The sequence below is a fragment of the Martes martes genome, assembly GCF_963455335.1.
Source record: "Martes martes genome assembly, chromosome: 5".
NCBI classification, from domain to species: domain Eukaryota; kingdom Metazoa; phylum Chordata; class Mammalia; order Carnivora; family Mustelidae; genus Martes; species Martes martes.
The window spans coordinates 107,600,627-107,620,792 of NC_137892.1; the positions used below are offsets into that span (position 1 = coordinate 107,600,627).

A 20,166-nucleotide genomic window follows, 5' to 3' on the forward strand; every position below is an offset into this window, starting at 1 on the left:
ACAGATTTCCCCCTGAAGATAAATGGAATGTCCCCACCTCCCAAACTGAGAAGAGAATTGTTTCCTCTTTACAAAGGAAACAAATTGGATTCTCAAAGGAATAATCAGAGAAGTTTTTTTAAATTGTCATAATAAGCAAGATATGGTTTCATGAATGATGAAAGAGATATTTGCCTCTTTGGGTCTGGACATGCAGGACTGGTTGGAGGATCAGATGAGCCCTTCTCTCTCTCAACCTAGTTCTTGTCCCTAGGCATTTTGTCAGTGCCAGATGGGGGAGAGTGGCTCCTGCCTGAATGGGGTTGGTGGGTCCATCGCTGTCTCAGTGGCTTACTGTAAAGACATCCTCTTTCTTTCCAGCTCTTCTTCTTTAACACACTATTGAAAAAGGTCCCTATCTTTCAGCCAAGCTTCCCGATAGATGCATTATTTTTAGTCTGTGGGAGAGGGCATTACAAATGGGAGACTTGCCTGAGCAAAGACGTGGTGCTTGAAATGAGCCTGGTGGATGTGGGGGACCTGCCTGGATAGATGAGCTCTTTGCACTATACTTGGAGGCAGCCAGGGCATAAGGCTGAGGTCTATTGCCTTGCTGAAGGGAGAGAAGCATGATGATGCTGTTGGGCATGGACTCCAAGAGTTGACACAGAAGTAAGAGTGTCTGGGTCAGGGAGGAGCTACAGTCATTTGACCCAAAAACCTTAATTTCCACTTCTTTGCTGGATCCTGGGCATGTGGAGGGAAGTCCCACACAACCCTTGCCCTCTGTTTGTTCATGATAAAATAGACAGAGTCCATTCCTTTAATTCCTTCAGTTCCCTGGGACATAGAGGAGCAGAGAGCAGGGAGCCCTGACAGTCCAGCCTACCCTCCAGAATCATTACCTTGTGGATAATACTTAGATGTGTGAACTGGGGAAAGTTACCTAACCTCTAGGGAGCTCGGTTTTCTGTAAAATGGGGATAATAATAGTACCTACTCTTAGAATTGCTGTGAGCACTTAAAGGAGATGAACAATGCCTGCCACACAATGAGAACTCAATACATGTCAAACTATTATTATTATTAATTAGTATTATGCTTTCCAGCAGTTATAATTTCCTACATTTGTACAACTCTCTCTTAATTTACAAAGCCCCCTCGTGGATATTTCATTATCTCCAAAGCCCTCTGAGGTTCAGTTGGTGCTATTAACCCCCTCTGCAGATGAGCAGTGACTTGCCCACTTACTTACGGAGCTGTGTCGTGAGCCCTGAGGCTGCAGCTCCTGGTCTGGTTGTCATCAACTCTGCACCATTCTGCTTCCTTGCAGGGGTACAGGGCCCCATCAGCCCCACAGGGGATGTCTAGATATGTACGACATGTTCTTTGCTCTCAAGGAACATATAGTCTGGTTGAGATTTAGAGAGCCTTGCTGTAGGAAGTAGGGAGCCTACATACAAGTGAAATCCACTTGTGCTGTGTCCAGCAAGAGAAAGCAGGCCAGAAATGGACTGGCCAGGAGTCTTCTATGGTACCATCAGATGACACCCAGAATTTTCTTGTGCTGAACCTGCAAAGACCTGTCTCTGATTTCCTGCATGTCACTCAGCAAATTCCCTCCATGTGTGAAATGAGCAATGGAGCCAACTCTCTGGTGGATGGTGTTAGCTCCAAGTTGCATCACATTCCACCCCCTCCTCCTTCGCAACAGACCTTAACATTATTCTGTGATTACTTCGCATCATCCTTCCCAAATGTGCATCAAATTAAAGAGTTATTAGGGCATGGCAGGACATGTTTATGGGGAAGAATTTCCTTTAAAGTCACAGCTCAGCCTGAACTCACTTTATTAGTGTTTATATAAAGTATGTCGTCTGTTCCAATGCGATCCGTGTTTATATCTGCAGCAATCATTGCATTCCTTGGGCTGCTCCTTCCTGTTTTCTTAAGGCGATTGCTGCGCCTAAATTAAAAGTGAATAGTACGCGTGTTCTGTGGCTGTCAGGTTTGGAGATGGGACGTGACCCATTCAGAGAATGACACTTAACCACAACATGTCCTGCAAATATTATAAGCTTTGAAGTGGACAAGAAGGGGCATTCTTTAAAGAACAAAGACATGGTGGACAGTCAGGACCCCTTGTGAGTACTCCTTTTGTCACTTACCTTGTGGTAGGCTATTGTGACTCTAGCAAGGATGGCCATTTGTGCTGATTGGCTCAGAACAGTCCAACTTCTGCCTCTTTTCCTGATATAATCATTAATGCCATTCCCTTGGACTCACAGAAACATTCAAATTCGGATGAGAAATTATATGATCACTCCCGTTTCTCCGTTTTATTGGTACAAATGAAATACTTTGGATTTCAAGGCACTGTCAATGAAAGGCAAATGAAACTCAGTTAAAAGTGTTGATAAAGAACTAGGTTGGGAACCTTCAGTCGTTCAACAAATGTTTATTTGTGTTTTTTATGTGCCAGACATTGTGCTGGACCCTGGGGATTCAATATGGCTGCAACTCCCAAGCAGTCGGAGTTTATTGGTTTAGCTAAAATTTGGGGTATGTTAAGGAAATTCTCTAAACAGGCCATTTCAGTTTGCCTTTCACCCTTCAGGACTCTATTTATTTCTTGCAAGTTGATTGCTAAGTTCTCAGGCTCTGACATCTGACTGTCTAGATATAAATGCCCTTGGTGTACGTATCAGCTTGTGATCATAGATAAGGGTCCTAATCTCCCTGTGCCTCCATTGTTCATTCATAAAATGGGACTAATAATAGCATCAACCTTGCAGGCTGGTTGTAAGGATTATAAGAGGCACCGAATGTGAAGTACTTAGAATAGTGCTTGGCACGTGGTAAACACCCAACACACGTTGGCTCTTGCATAATAATTACTCACTCCACAGATATTTATTTAGACTCTAATGTGGGCTGACTGCAGCTTTTCTACCTCTGTTGACTAGAACTTAGGTGGCCTTCTTAAAAACACAATTTAAGGTAGTATGTTAATGGAGTTCAAAGCCTGTGAGAATTTTCATGGGTAAGAGTTCAGAGTCAGTGAGATTCTGAATTTATGGAAATCGATCAGTTTATTTTACTCCTTTTAAATATTGGGGGTGGGTAGCTTCTCCAAGATCATGCTATGGTTGGAAACAGAGCACAGAGGAAAAATCATGGATGTTTATCTTCGAAGCTTTCTTTCCCACTCTGCCAAATCATCGTGTGTATCAGTCAGCACAGATAAGGCTATGCTGCAGAAACAAATAAATCCGGATGTAGTAGTGGCAAAACAACAAAATTATATTACTTCCTTATACCAGAGTCCAGTGCAGTTGGTCTGGGTAGTGGGCTATGTTTCATATGGTCTCTCAGGAACCCAGATTCCTTCCATCATAGGACTCCACCATTTTTGACACATGGTCTACACATGTTGAGGAAGACAAGGGAAGAGAGTATAATGTGAAGGATGTTTTATAGTCTTGCCTGGAAATGGCTTATATCACTTCCATCTACATTTCTTTAATCAGAAATCAATCATATGATCCCACCTAGATACAAGGGATGCCAGGAAATTTAATCTTGCTGTTTACCTAAGAGGGAAATGAAATGGTTTGGTGAACTCATAGCGTTGTTCCTGCTATATCATGTGCCTGACGTTTCTTGACCGATTTTCAAAGGCTGACCCCAATCTCTTTTGAGATTTTGGTCTCCTAATTCCCAGGGATTTGTGGAGCCAATTTTTATTTTTTATTTTTTTTTTTTTTAGGTGCTCTCATATATAGGGTGGAGAAGTATTTTAAGAATGGGCATTCTGGGAAGAATTTGGAAGGGTATGAGATTTCTGGGCATGATAAAGTGGACATGTAGACTGAACCCTTCTAAGTTGATAGTTGTTACCTAGAGGTTATTGCTCAGGAAAAAAGTTGCCTTAAGTCATCATAGGAAGAATTTGGGAATGATTTATTTTATTTTTTTGTTTTGTGAGACTCAGGGCTAGACTAGTCTGGGGGTTGTCATGAAGGGAGAGATTGAAGGATGTGGTTGAATAGACTAGGAGGATCTGGGGAAAAGAGCTTAGACTTTATGCCCCTTCAAGTTTAGTTAAGCACTGATGTCCCATTAACCTATTCTGCATCTTTCTGTGGTCACATTTTGTATGAGTAATAGTCAACAGATTGATGGTAATGATTACCTGTTGAGTATTTACTGCCTGACCAACCCTGTGCTAAATCACTGTATCATCTCATTTACCCCTCATAACATCCTAGGAAATAGGCACTGTTATTATACCCATTTTACAGGTGAGAAAACAGAAGCTTAGGGATGAGTTAAGGAATTTGCCTAAAACCATTACCACTGTCTGATAAAATTTGAGCCCAGGCCATCTGATTTTAGCACCTGCTTTCTTAAGCATCATGTTCCAGAGCCCAGATCTCAAACTCCAATGCCTGTGAGGGCCACACAGGTGGCATAAGTGAGGGAAGCAGATGAATGGGACTAATGAATAGCAAAGTCTATATCTTGTCCAGAATGGGCAGTTGCCTCTTAGCTCCAGTTTCCAGTGGCCATGAAAGCCCAGGGGGTCAGATCATCTGATTTTTTAGAGATAATCTAGAATTCCGGATTTGTATGTGAAATGCTTCCAAATTGGCAATTAGTTTATAAATGCTAAAATCATACTGAAGACCAGACTAAACATGTCTGCAGGCCGGAATTGGCCCATGGGCTATGAGTTTGCAAGTTCTACTCTACTGCCTCCAGCAAAGAGCTAGATATGTCCCCTGTATGCCCTTCATGCTGGAGCATGAGACTGAACAGAGCGAGACAGGGGCCAGCAGGGAGCCCTCCTGCAGCAGGGAGAGGAAGAGTGGAGACCCACACTCGCCCCTCCTCCTTGCAGAGCCCTCACGACCCCCACATCCAGCCATCCAGGTTGCCCCTCTGTCTGGCTGTTCTCCTCCCTGCAGGTAGCTGTCTGCAAAGCACTGGCTGCAAACTTTTGCAGGTGTAAAATTATATATGCGAGAGTGTTGCCAAGCCAGAAATTTAGCCCAGGGAGGCTTAGTTCCCAAACAACTGAGGTAGTGTGAAGCCAGTTTTTTAAATCAAATTCAGTCATTTCTCTCCCGAATGCGTGTATGTGTTTTTAAACTTGTATGTGGTTATGTAACTGATGAGGATGAAGTGAAAAAGTCAGAGAATAATTCAGTAATGTCTCCGTTGTGCAGTAAGACATGAGATGGAAGCTCTATGAGGGGGATCCACAGTGAAATGTGGCTGCGCATGACCTACTGAGATGGTGATTTGGTGATTTTTGAACATGTATTGCTTTCTCTCTTCCATCAGGGAAGATGAATGGATGACTGGGGAGAGAAAGCAAAGAGAAGAAAGATATCCATATGGGTAGGGCTATCTGAGCAGCTTCTAAGAACTGCCGTTGGGCCCATCAAAGAGCTTCTTCTTTTGGCTAGACTTCCAGGTCTTAAATGGCTTTAGCTCTGCTGGTCACTTTAGCCATGAGAAGAGTCCAATTTCAACTGGGCCACTTCTTTCAACATTTTGGCAGGGAGAGGGGAGAGTGCGTGAGTAATACATATTTACTGTGGAAAACATTGCTAAGAAGCAAAATGTAAAATATTTGAGAAAAAACAACAAAGGAGTAACATGGAGGACATTAGGAGAAGAAAAGGAAAAGTGAATTGGGGGAAATCGGAGGGGGAGACGAACCATGAGAGACTGTGGACTCTGAGAAACAAACTGAGGGTTTTGGAGGGGTGGGAGGTGGGGGGATGGGTGAGCCTGGTGGTGGGTATTAAGGAGGGCACGTATTGCATGGAGCACTGGGTGTGGTGCATAAACAATGAATCTTAGAACACTGAAAAAATAAAATTAAATTTAAAAAAAACACACACACACACACACACACCAAAAACTCTTTGCCCCAGCATCCAGAGAATACTAGTGTACATTTCTCTAAGTGTCTCCAAGGGACCTCACTTCATCCAAGGTGTCTGGGAGGAAGTGAGGGGAGTATGATCTGTGGTTTTGGCTCCCACGGAGCTTCACTCTCCTTTGGGAGACGAGGCAAACACACAGGAAACAGGCAGCACACACGAGGTGGGAGGAAATGTGATGAAAGGCCAGAATGGATTGTGCAGAGGCTAAATGATGCAGAAGTTCAGAAGTTCAGAGAAGGGAGAGATGAGTGCAGGATGGAGAGGCTGGGAAAGCTGCAGAGAGGAGGCTTGGTGGGGGCGGGGGGTGCTTCACAAAGCCTGAAGAGAGGCCGTATGTTTCATGAGGCAGCTGAAACAAAGTACCATAGACTGGGTGACTTAAATCAACAGAGATGCATTCTGTCACACTTCCTGGGGCCAGAAGTCTGAAATCAAGAAGTCAATATGACCATGCTCACTCTGAAATCTGTAGTGGAGGGGAATCCTTCCTTGCCTCTCCCTAGCTTCTGGTAGTGGCTACTGATCCTTGGCATTCATTGATTTGCAGCTGCCTCAATCCAGTGTCTGCTTCTGGTGTCCCCTGGCGTTCTCCTTGTGTCTCTATTTTGTTGTCTAATGAGGACTCTAGTCGTACTGGATTAGGGCCACCCTAATGGCCTCATTTGAAACTAATTCCATCTGCAAAGACCCTACTTCCAGATAAGGTCACTCTTACAGGTACTGGCAGTTAGGACTTCAACATATCTTTTGGGGAGACACAATTCAAACCACAACATAGGGTAGGGTTTGGTTGGAGAAAAGATGTTGAGGGCTTTGGTGGCCAGCAAGTAGCAGGAACATAAATGTCGTTGGAGTGTCTCGCAGAGTCCCAAATCAGGAAGGTGCTCAGTAAAGGTCTTTGGACTGAAAGAAGGAAGAATTCAATGAGGCAGGCTAAGCCCAGTTGTGAGACCCACCCAGCGGCAGTGCTATTGCACTGTGAAAAGCACTGGCATCTTGGGGAAATGTGTCTTGTTGTAAGGGGCAAGTTTAATGTCAGGGGGAAGAGGTGGAGGGCTGTTAAACCATTTATTTCCCTGCTTGACCCCTTCTGTGGTTCCAAGTGCTGAAGGCATGAGAGCTGCCCCTGGGTGCTCCACAGTCTGTCCGCCACCTGCCTCTGTGATCCTGTTTGGTGTTATTCTACTCCAGTCACCTGACCTTTCTGTTTCTTAGACCCTCCAAATGCTTTCTCTCCTCAGGGCCTTTGTGATTCTCTTCTGTACTTAGAAATGTCTCCCTTTAGCCTCTCCCCTTGTCTGGTTCCTTCTTTCCCTTCAAGGCTCAGACCAAAGGTCTCTGCTGACCACCCAACCTAATGGCCCTACCTCCTCCTGTGCCCACTTTCATTCTCCTCACCTCACCCTGAAATGATTTTCTAGTTGTTTCTTTGTAGTCTGTAATTCTTTTGTTAATCTGTGGTTGCCTCTGTCCCCCTGTGTTAGTTTTCTGTTGGTGTGTAAACAGTCTTACCATAAGCTTGGCTTAAAACAACTCTCCAGTTAGCTAGGGGCCTCTGCTTCAAGGTCTCACACAGCTGTTCGTGGGGGGATGTGGTCTCATCTGAAGGCTCAACTGGGATGGATGCACTTCTGAGCTCTTGAGGTTATTGGCAAAATTGCAGTCTGTTAGATTGAAGACTTGAGGCTCTTGGTGGTTGTCTTCAGTTCCTTGTTGGTTGGTTGTGGGGGCTGCCCTCAGTGCCTTGCCACATGATCCTAATATGGTCACTTGTTCTTTATAGGTAACAAGGGAAGGGTGTCCCAGCAGGATGGGAACTATAGTTGTACATAATATAATCACAGAGGTGCCATCCTGTCACCTTTGCCATATTATATTAATGAAAACCAAGTTAGTAGGTCCTGCTTTGCTTAAGGAGAAGGGATTACTCAAGGGTGCTAATAACAGGAAATAGGGATCATGTAAGTCACCCTAGTGTCTGTCTGCCATGCTCAGCAAGAGAATAAAACTTCCTTGAAAGGAACAGTTTTTGTTGTTCAACATGCTATCCCTAGCCATAAACACAGTACTTAGGTCCAGAGTAGGTGTATAGTAAAGGCCTATTGTAGGAATATAGGAAGGATGAAGAGAGCAAGAGAAAAAGGGAGGAAGCGAGGATGGAAGGAAAGAAGGAAGGGAGAGAAGAAGGAAGAAAGGAAAGATGGAAAGGAGGTCCTGCTTTCCCCTGTAACATGCTTTAACAGCCAAATAAATCTTGCAGTTATCCTAAAGCAGTGACGCTGGGCTTTTACACATGCTGCTGCTTTTCCCTAGAATCCTTTTCCTCTCTCTCACGTATTCCCATGCCAACCAACCTAGCTGTGGCCAACTCATTCTTCAAGTCTCGATTAAAGCATTACCTTTTCCTGGAAGCTTCTTCTGACCCTTTAAACTTGGTATCCTCTCCTGTAAGCTTTTGTGTATAGCTCTGGCACAATATAGAACAGGAGTCTGTAAACTGTAGAAAGTGGTAGGAGGGCCTACCACTTTCTACCTTTCTACCTAATCTGGCCTTCAGCCTGTTTTGCAAATAAAGTTTTATTGGAGCACAGCCATACCCATTAGTTTGTGTATTGTCTATGCTACAGAGCTGAGTTGAATAGTTGTGATAAAAAATATGACTGGCAAAACCTAAATTATTCACTGTCTGGTCCTTTACAGAAAAAGTTTGACACTTAGTATAGACTATTTAGCACAGTCTGTGGGAGTTGACCCTTTATTTCTTCCCCATTATACTTTTCAATGTTGGAGACCATGCCCGTCATATTTACACCTGTGTCCCAGCATCTAGTATAGTGCCTGAAACTTAGTGGTTAAGACAATTTACTGAATGAATGACATGAATGATGTATCAGTCAGAAAATGAAAATAGGTAGAAAAACTCAAGTTAGGATTATGTAAAGAAGATTGATGTACAAGGGGACTATTTCAGTAGTTGGGTGTGATTCAGAGAACCAGGACTAGAAGCAATAGAGATGTTCTGAGCCAGAAGAGATTAGAGAAAGGAACTGTTCTGCAACCAGGAAATGGTCAACTGTGAAGAGGAGTCATGATCTTTGGTGGAGACGTTAGCTAACCTGAGTAACCTCTCAGGGAGGGAACCAGAAGAATAAATACACTCTTGTCACTCTGTTTTCTTCCCCCGTGTCCTGCTCAACTCAAAGTGAAGCAGGAGGGCACAGCAGCCAGCCTTGTGATGTGGTCCTTTCAGGTTAGCCTTGCTGGGGTAAAGAGCGAGTAACTGAAGTGGAGACCAAAGCCTCTTGACTAATTTATTCTGACTTGATTGGAACTTCTTCTTTCCTGGCCGTAAGCAAGGCGTCAGGCTGGACCACAAGACATCTTAATTCTGGCCCCTCCTACCACTTTCTTAAGCAGAATTCCCCAGATTAGGCTTTGAGATTTTGAACGTGAATGCATCACACCATCCTTTTTCAGAAGTTCGCTGTCCTTGTCCTCAGACCCTTTACTTCTCTGTGATCCCCATCAGAGCCCTTGCTGTCACCACCGCATCACAATGTACTTCCTTCTCATCAGCTCCAGGTCTTCTGAGCTCCTGTTTTCACAGCTATCTCAAATCTCTGATTGCTCACTCTCCATGGAATCTAGACCACTTCTCTCAACATCTAATTTTGTATATTCTTACATTGTTCTCTAAGTAACTTATAAGTGTCAGTCCACCTCCTCAACTAGATTCTACACTGAGAGCAAGGACCAGGCCATATTTTTAAGCCCACTTGGTTCTGGGCCCCCAAAATACGAGAATTCTAGATCTTAAAATTATTAGGACTTTATAGGTCATGTCACCCAGCTTCCTACCCATCACAAGTACATCCTCCAGCATGAGTTAACTACTAATCTCTGCTTATATACCCCTGTGATAGGGAATTACTTCATTGCAAGACAACCCTTCCAAATTTACCTTAGACAGAGATATCATCTTTCCTGAAACCCAGAAGGCATCACTCTGTAGATACTTGCTGTATGGGGCAGCTGGTCTTAAAGTCTGATCGGAACTGATGGTGTATTCTCTAACTCTGTAGTTAGAGAATCCTCTTTTTTGATGATTCAAAAAAGATGCACCATCATAGGAAACATCTTTTTTTTTTTTTTGGACACCAGTCCTAAGTTCCATCTCTGCATCCTTTCCCAGCAAGTTGTTGGCTGTGAGTGAAAAACTAACTACTCTGATTACTATTTTGCTGTTTAGGAATAGTTCCTTACATAGTTTATCTCTTGAGCCTCATGGTCATCCTGTATAGCTGGTGTTCTTGGTCACATTTTATAAAAGTCTCAAGAACAATACAAACAACTGGGGTTAAGCAAGTTTAAGTAATGTTCCCAAAGTCACCCGGCTAAGAAGGAAGAGGGGACTGAAATCTACATCTTCTGGGTTTGGTATTGAAGCCCTTTTCTCCACACTACACTGTTTTTACTGCTCCCTCTTCCCAGATGTGCCACAGCAAAAAGAACATTTTGCTGGAATGCCACAGAATGAATCAAAAGAAGAATGTGAGTATACGTGTGCCAAGTTAGGGACAGTGGCCTGCCCCAGAACATTTTTGTTTCATTTTTTCCAATGTTGTTCTGAATTCCTCATCCTCCCCACCCCACCCAAGGTGTCACACAGATGTGAGAATACCACAAAGCTGCAACTCACAACATTGGTTTATGATTCACTGATTGGGATGGGTAAAAAAATGCTGGAGACTACCATGGCGATGCCTGTTTATATAGGCAATATGGTAGATGATGAGCAACACGGCGGAAACCAGACATGGGCAAAAACAGCAGGAAAACACCCCCACCCCGTCTAGCTTGCAGAGGGTCTCAGCATCCCCACCGGCCCAGACCTCACTAGGAGAGACAGAAAAGGAAATGGGCCACTTTGGCTGAAATGCGAACCACTGAAGTCACCAGGAGTCCCCTTTGCTTTCTTTAAGATGGGATGGGAAATTCTGTTCTGTACTGTTCTATTTATTAATTCATTTTTCTCTCAGTCAGCAGCTAACCTACTGTAATAGAAAATGCTTAGAGTCTAGCTGTAGATGAGGAGCATGATGTGATTTAAAAAAAAAAAAAAAAAAAGTCCTCTCCATTCAGAGAGCCCAAGTTCACATCCCAGCTGTTGCCACTTACTGGTTGTGTAACTTCATGGCAAGTTGCTTTATCAGTAAAACCTAAGGTGGATTGGGGTGGGGGAAATTATGTTTCAGCTTCCTCCTGTGAAAAATGGGATAATAGTAGTACCTACCACAGATGATTGGTGTCTGGATAAGAGAAAATGAACATACAGTTTTTAACACAGTGTACATAGTTTGGGCCCAGCAAACATCAGATCTTATTAAGGTTTACCTTCAGTATTTTTATCTGTTTAAGGAAGATAATAACACCCACCTTTCAAAACTGTTATGAAGAGAAAGAAAAAATAAAAAAGATGGAAAGACCCTGACTCAAAGATATTGCATTTGTCGGTGTAGACTGCTATAACAAACAGGCCCAAAATTTCAGCAGCTTTAAGAATTATTTCTTGAATGTGTCTGAGTTTTATGTAGGTAACTGGAGAGACAGGGGAGAGGAGGTCTCTGTTCCACGCAGTCATTCAACGACTCAGACCCTTCCTGGCTGCCCTTCCTAGAGTCCTCCACTGGATTTACTGAGTTCAGCCCAAGCAGAGGGAAGAAAAAGAGCACGGAGGATTGGACAGGAAGTGTTACTGGTCAGGCCTGAAGGCAGTATATATTGCCTTTGCCTGTGTTAATAATGAGAACTTGGTCATATGGTTGCCCATCCCTGCCAGGGAGACCGAGAAATGTTACACTGTGTTCACCAGACAGAGGAGAAATGGTTTGGTGGACGACTTGCCAGTCTCTACCACGATGTTCACTGAATGGTACCCACTACTGCGGTTATGAACATAACAGCAGGGTGATTCTCATGGGATCCTAAGGCTCACTTGAAGAGATGGGCAACCGTAACGATGCAGCCTTTACTCCTGAGAACCTGAAGGAAGAGCCAGTTCTCACTTCGTTCCTAGAATGGGTGTTTTTTGCGCCTGGGAGCCATCTTTGACCGTAATGATGGGACTGAGGATCTTAGGGACGACAGGCAAGCATAGAAAGGGCATGCCATTGAGAGTCATATGAAGGGAGTTCCATTGTCAATGGTGAATTAAACATTCAAAAGGTGTCTTTCTCTTCCTTTCTCTTCCATCTCCCTTTTGTTGCCAAGTGAATCACACCAAAACTTAAAGGCTTAAGACACAGTGCTCATTTTAGTATTCACCCTCACAGTTTCTGTGAGCAGGAATTCAGGAGTAGTTCATCTGGGTGATCTGGCTCAGACTTTCTCATAAGTCATAGCCAGATGATAGCTGGAGACCTCAAAGTTGTTTGCACTTACGTGCCTGACCTCTAAGCTGGAAGCAACCAAATGGCCAGAGTGGAACCTCCAGGGCCCCTCTGGCACCTCTCTGTCTCTCCCTGTCCCTCCCTCTCTCTGGTCCTCTCTCATGGCCTTACCAGTGGTGGCTCTAGGCCTTCTGGTCTTCCCGCGTGGTAGCTCAGGGCTCCTGTACAAGTGCTCCAAGAGAGAGCCAGGCAGTCGCTTACTACGTTTTCTAATCCAGCCTCAGAAATTCCGCAACATCATTCCTGCCCCAGGCTTGTCTAGGCGGTCATGAAGCCTGCTCACTTTCAAGGGGAAGGGACCTAGACTCCACCTCTCGATGGCAGGCTTGTCAGTGAAACAACTTGTAGGCATGTTTTCATACCACCCCACTCCCCTACCTCACAGCTAGAACTGCAGTGGCTTCCCACCTAGTGTTCATGCTTGCAGGTGGTTCCAAACTCATGCGAGGCTAAGATGTACTGATTCTGATTCCCTCAATGGCCAAGGCTGAAGGCTAAGAAATCAGGCTGAAGTTCCAGAGTAGCCTGGACTGGGACAAGGGGAGCTGGGGGTGGGGGCGGGGGGCGCACAATGGGCACATGAGGTAGTACAGCCTGTTCTCAGTGTCCATTTAATTAATTCCCATTTTCAGCCAAGCATGCTTACAGTCAAGGTGTTATGCTCCTTGCCATTCCAAGGTTGCCAGTAGGAGAGGCTTACACAAAGCATGGAGGCTCAGAGAAGTTAAGTAAAATACTAAAACTCACACAGCTGGGAGTAGGGGGTAGGAAAGAGATTCGAACCCTGACCTGTCTCACCTCAGACCCCAGGAACGTGCTCCCTGACCTCCTTCCTGGCAGGTGGGCAGTGTGTGTGCTGGCAGGTCCGGGGAGAATTTGAAAATAGGTGTCCTAGAAATGTGAGAGGGAGGGGCAGCGTGAGGGGGCTGCTTGTGGTGCCATTTTAGTACATATTGATCACAAAATGTACCCCCCTTCCATCTACAGGAAGATAGTTTCCTGGAGTTCCCAGGATTCATCTGTAGGCACAGGGTTTGGGGTGGTGCAGACAGCTGCTCTCGATGTGGGGGAATTTCAGGCCCGAAGTGGCGGGTGCAGGGAAGAAGGATATAGTTCGACTAATGATAGTAACAATAGGTGCCACGACTGAGTCTCTAACATGTGCCCCGGGTGAGCACTGTGTATGTGTCATCTTGTTCGACTTTCATAAAAGCCCTGGAGGTTGAGGTGACCACCCTGTTTGTGGATGGAGCAGCTGAGCCTCGGAGATGAGGTGAACTGCCCAGAGGTCACTCAGCAGGTGGCAGGGCAGGGATTCAAACTCAGGGCTGCTTGTCCCTGAAGCTCTGCCTCCCCAACATGGACTATGTACCTGGGGCAACCTCATGACCGGTCCCTCCCCCCACCCCCACCACCAAGTCCTCAGTGTTTCAGCAGCACGCTTTGTGCCCCTTCACATAATAAATATTAATTGAAAATTTGGTGCCACAGCCACCAGCACAAGCTGCTGAGATACCATGCTGGGTCCTGGTAATTAAACCCTTAGTTGCATTGTCATATCTGCAGTGTTCAGTGTCCGCAAACATCAGTCCCGATTGAGACAGGAGTTGAGGATACTACTCAGGGTGAGCATGAGCACACACGCATTCCTAGCTGTGTGCTGCTGTCTCATTCTCACACAGGTGACCTTTCTTTATTTCCGTGGGTAGTTCTTGCTCCCCCTTTACCAGCACTCAGCTTGGTCTGGGAAGGCTATATACTGCCTCTCTCCATCACAGGCTAGTCAAGAAACAACTTGAGTGCTCTTTTAGGCAGTGGAAAACTGGATGAGGAACGGAGGTGGTTCCCAGGTGAGGTTCCCCAAGGACTCACTTGATTTTTATTTTGGTATTATTTTCCAAGTCAGGAGTATAAGCCCTCTTCATAAAGTGCTAGAATCTGAAGACTGTTTCCCTGTTCCTTTGACACAGCTGCAGAGCTCACAGGTCCCTCTGAGGCTTGACTGCAGGAGGACAGCTTCAGGCCCTGGCTAGGAAAACCCAAGGAGTAGTGACCGTGTGGATGGGGATCTGTCATAGGGAAAATGGCCTCCTTGGTTTCTGAATGTTCAGGACAAGAGCAAAGCCAGTTGAAAAGTGACTTGTGGAAAGTCCAATGTGGCCAAAACCCTGAGAAGTTTCTCTGGAAGGTATGGTAGATAGGAATTAGTCATTCAGCATCGTTATTAAGCACTGTAACATATTATTCATGGTTTTTTTTTGGGGGGGGGTATCTAGTCTTAGATAATGTTAGTGAACACAGAATATATGTACAGTTATTCATAGGCTCATTCTTTTTTTTTTTAATTTTTTATTTCTTTTCAGCATAACAGTATTCATTGTTTTTTCACCACACCCAATGCTCCATGCAATCCGTGCCCTCCCTAATACCCACCACCTGGTTCCCCCAACCTCCCACCCCCCGCCCCTTCAAAACCCTCAGGTTGTTTTTCAGAGTCCATAGTCTCTCATGGTTCACCTCCCATAGGCTCATTCTTGACTTTGGTTTTATCGAACCCTGGTTTTCCATTACCCATGGTGCCCCTTCTCCCCAACACAAATACCACCGTAATGCTTTCAGTCCTTCCATAGCAAAATCTTCTCTTTGGGACCATTTTTAGGAGCGTAAACCTACCAGTTGAGGCAGGAGCAATCCACGTAACTGTCTTTACCTAATGTATGAGATCAGCAAAGTTCCTTCTACTCTGTGCCAGGCACATACTCTCTAGATTGGACTATGGAAGTTAAATGAGATACTACCTTTGTCCTCAGGAAGTTGCAAACCAGCTGGAAAATAAACAAATACCTAAGTAGGTACCAAAGTCAGTCAAGATTCTTTTGGTTTCAAGTGATAGAAAATTCAACTCAGTTTTGAGACAAAACATAAGGGAGATGGGGGTAGATTGGCTCAAGTAATTTGAAAATGAGTAAGTACTCAGGCCTGGGTAGGCCCACATCCTCACAGGACAGCACCAGGAATCAGTCTCTGTTTGATTCTGGAGAAGTCTCTCTTCATGGTGGCAAAATGGTTTCTGGCAATGATGAACAGCTTGGAAACCCAGTGGGGAGAGAGCTGTTAGGAATCTGAGTTATGTATACTTTCCTGAAACAAGTACTATGATCAAGGGGAGTAAAGATGCTTATAAGCCTAGTCTGGCTTAAGTCTGGACCTGGGAAGAGGGGTCAGCCTCACTGACGTGACATGATCTGAGAGTTGGGGGAGGGGACTTCCAAAGAAAGAGCTGTTACCCAGAGAAGGGGCAACAGAAGCCAGGTGGCTAAATATAGCAGGGCTCTACTACCTACATAATGGGTAGCTTATTCCATACAGTATCCTTAAGGTTGGTTGGGCATGCTCAGGGGATGACATTAATCATTGGAATTACCTTCTGCTTAACAAGCAACATTCCTTCAAGCCCGCCTGAGTTGAATAGACTATAAGTATAACCTGCAAAAAAATCTGACCCAAATTTGCTCTCTATTGCAGTGACCTGGACAGAAATAACATTACCAGGATCACCAAGATGGACTTCGCTGGGCTCAAGAACCTCCGAGTCTTGTAAGTAACACAGGGCTCTTTGATGCATTTTCATTTTCAGCTCTTCAGCCTTGTGAAAATGTTCTGCTGCCCTGACATCACACCCTTCTGTGCTGGGTGACAGGAATGTACCATTCTGCAACAGAAAACCCTTCATTAGTGTACCCGGGTTTTCACAGGTATCTCATTCTGTGTCTCCATGCTGCTGGCTGGGCTAGACCAGTGGAGGAAGTCAGTGACAGGGAAAACAGAAGGCTCTACACAAATAAATCAACATCCCCAGCTTCTAGGATGACAGCAATGCCAGCTTGACTAACCATGCTGCTCTTCATAGAGATTATAATTCCTTCTCCAGCCTGTGCGTTAAAAGAGTATCAGAAGGAAAGTTATTTATCTTGTTGCTTACTGGAGAGGAGAGGAGAAGGGAAGGAGAGAGTCAGGCAGGGTCAGAGCCCCTGCTCTATATGCACAGCTGTACAGAGACAGGTAGCCAAATTGGAGCTGGGTATTGATGCAACAGGGGAGCAAGAAATATCAGGTTTCCTTGCTAAATATTGAACACCTTCACCCATCCCTAAGTCTGTGAGTGTTAAGAATGTGTCTCACTGCTTGTCCATTGGCAAGTGTGAGGCATTTAGAGGTACAGGAGAGAGGCAATTGGAGCCTCTTTCCTGCTTTACTCAGAGGCTGATTTTGCCCCATAGATGTGGCTCCAGCCCGGGAGCCTCGTCCAGGCAATCTGGCCACTGCCTTGGTGTTTGTTCTGTCAGGGAATCGTGGATGGCAAATCCCTACTACTAGCAGCAGCCAGAGTCTTGGTATCTGAAGCCATCTCCTTCTTTTTACTAAGAGCCCACTGTAATACAAAGAATTTTATTGTAGGGATAGGAAGTACCATGTTCTGGTCCTGCATCAAAATTAACCGCCCATGTGATTTTGGGGGCATCACTATAGCTGTTTGGACCTCATTTTTTTCATGTGTAAGTAAGTAAAGCCCTAGTTCAGTAGGGCTGCTGTGACAAAGAACCACACAGTGGGTGGCTTGAACAACAAAATGTATTGTCTCACAGTTTCTGAGGTCAGAAATCCAAAATCAGGGTGTCGATGGGGTTGGTTCCTTTTGAGGGCTGGAGGGGAGGATCTGATCCAGCCCTGCCTCTGGCTTCTGGTGGGGGATCCCTGGTTTCTAGATGGTTGTCTTCTCCCCGAGTCTCTCACATTGTCCTCCTCCTGTGCGGTCTCTGTTCACATTTTCCCTTGTCATAAGGGACACCAGTCCTATTAGATTAGTGCACACCCTAATGACCCCATTTTAACTGAATTACCTCAGTGACGACAGTATCTCCAAATAAGGGCACATTATGATAGCTTAGGAATTAGGACATCAGCATATGAATTTAGGGGGGGTGGATATAATTCCACCCATAACAAATAGTCAGAAGTCCTCCTAACTCTCATGGTTGCACAGTTAACGCTCTATGGTTTTAACATTTTCACAAAGTCTGTTTATTCTCACCACAACCTGTGGAATATTACTTGTATAGCATTGCTTTTCTTTTCTTTTCTTTTTTAAAGATTTTATTTATTTATTTGACAGACAGAGATCACAAGTAGGCAGAGAGGCAGGCAGAGAGAGAGGAGGAAGCAGGCTCCCTGCTGAGCAGAGAGCCCAATGTGGGGCTCGATCCCAGGACCTTGAGATCATGACCTGAGCTGAAGGCAGAGGCTTTAACCCACTGAGCCACCCAGGTGCCCCTAGCATTGCTTTTCTGATGGAGAAGTAGGTAGTGGTAACAATGGTGAGGATAACCAGCAGATATATGGTACCTTTCGCAGACCAAGCTCTGTGTTACATGGTTAGTAACTCCTGTCCGCCCAGAGGAAACAGAGGCACAGTTGGTTAAGTTGTCCCAGCTTCACATGGCAAGGAGAAATCAGAACCCGGAACGTGTGTTTTCTAACCCCTATGTAGAACTGCTATCCATTTGCATTATAGAAATTTTTGAAAACCAAGAAGCAGTAGTTGCCCCGTCTTATAAATGCAGCCCTGGTGTGCAAGTAAGCGGCTTACCTGAGTTTCCCTGAACACCAGTGTGTGGGGACACTAGGATCTGTATGTTGGGCCTCCAGATACCAGATGTTTCCTCCTTGATATATTCTCCAGCTGTGGCATGTTCATACTCCTCTCACCATCCTCAGGAGGAAAGGGCGGGGGGGCAGGAGGGGGTGCTTCTACCCTCTGGCGAGTCTTTTGCCCTAAGCAGTCCCGTGTCTGTCAAATGACCGGCAGCTCTCAGGAGATGCGTGGGGGTCAGAATTGAGACTGGGGTGGGTTGAGCAAATTCCGTGGCTCCGTTTTAGAGTAACTTTTATTGAAGAGATAGAGGCAGTAAACTGCAGGTCATTTGACAGCTTAAAAAACAAACATTTAACTTCTCTCTTTGTTTCGATTTCCCCCCTTGCATCTGTGAGAGATTTCCTTTCATACAAGTCAGAAATTTCACCTAATGCTTCATTTTCTAACCAAGTCAGAAAAGAAAACCCTTTGATTTTCTTACCGTTACATCAAAAAGGCTAATAAAAATTCCAATTTCCATATCTGCTCTCTGCAAATAGAAAGTTTAAAATAATCACAAAAGATTGTATTAATATCCTATGGATGGTCTACAAAACATTGCTTTGACTCCAGTTTAATTGGCACATTCTTCTTATTTTGATAAGCAACACCAAAACACTCCCCCTTCCCCCCTTTACAGACTCTGTTAATATACTGTGTTTCATTATCTTCCTTATCAACTCAAAGACAATCCCATTCAAGTGGCCCTTTATTACTGTGAAAGAATCTGTTAGGTGGGATAGCTGAAATGCTTTCTCACACCAGTGAAATACCCAGACATTTAAACCATATTTTCCCTCAATCTATTCTTTTTAGCTGAGTAACCTAGACAACTATCTTTTTTGAAAAGCTTTCATCACACCTTGGCACATTCCCTATATCTGTTTCTTATTTACAATTTATAGTGAAGCCAGGAAAGACTCAATAGTCTTGAATAATTTGAGCTTGCCACCTATTCCCATGCAGAACTTTTAATACAGTGCAAGTGAATGGGCAAAAGCAGATAAAATGGAGATTGGGGGACTTTGGTCTCATCCCAAGGCAATTTACCCCAAATAAAGTACATTCAAGGAGAAGATAGAAGAATTGCCCATAACAATTCTTTCTCTCACAGAGTGAGGGTAGGAAAAGATCTCTTCTGGTGTTATCAATTATATTTCATTTCTCAGTAGTCTGTTGCAAGAATTCTGCTATGCCCACAATGTGGGAGCCAGCTTTATCCCAAATGGGGTTAATAAAAGAGTTAAACTCCTCCCCAGCCATCATCACATGGGGCGATTTCCGATTCTGATCCAGTGTTAAAACTAAAAAAAATCAATGCTAAAAGAGCTGAAAATGAACACAGTCTGTGTGTCTCTAACTCAGAACAGACTCAAACCATGGGCAGCCTTTCTGGGCATCCAACCTTTCCTGGATCCCTGACTGCCTGCATCTGGTCAGTAGAATGAGAGGGATAGCAATGGCATTAGCCCAAGCTCCTGCACTGCATCTCAGCCTACAGGTCTGGATGGAAGGTTCCCAGCTGCTTCGTTCATTCGTTCGTTCGTTCGATCGTTCATCAGATGTTGATTATTTATTGTACCTTTAAAAGTCAGGTACTAGGCTAGACTCTCATAGGTCTAGGAAGTAGATCTAGAAAGGGACCCTCAGTTACCTTACCAGCCAGGATTCCAGCAGGAAAGAGATAACATTCACTCAGGACAAATAAGGAGAGCTAAATAAGGAATTATTTATACAAAGGTGTGGGCAAAGTTAAAAGAAACCAAGAAGACCTGGTGCGGTTTCCTGGGGCTAGCAACAAGGAGCTACACCAGTCCTCTGGGCCTCAAAGGTCCCACCAAGGTAGGAACTACCTGGCAGGATCTGTGGTCTTAGGTAGAGGGACACAGTCAATCTGAAGTTACTTGGCCGGGAAAGAGGTAGGAATAAATCCCAGGATATCCCTCCATCCCACCCTCTCATTTTCTGCCGGTTCCTTCCATTGGCTCCTTCAACTGGAAACCAGAGTCCGAGAAGCTTCTCGAAGTGATAAAAATTATCCTCCCTGAGCCTGAGCAAAGTAGAAAAGGGGCAGATATCTAATACA

At 44.7% G+C, this 20,166-nt stretch overlaps 1 protein-coding gene across 1 annotated transcript in view; it reads left to right on the plus strand.

Moving 5' to 3' along the window:
• SLIT3 (slit guidance ligand 3) overlaps positions 1 to 20,166 on the plus strand; it is a 597,630-nt gene that overhangs the window by 29,680 nt on the left and 547,784 nt on the right. The window contains exon 2 of the mRNA XM_080803857.1: positions 15,914 to 15,985. Within this exon, the coding sequence (XP_080659983.1) occupies positions 15,914 to 15,985 (72 nt within the window). The remainder of the gene's footprint in view (positions 1 to 15,913; positions 15,986 to 20,166) is intronic.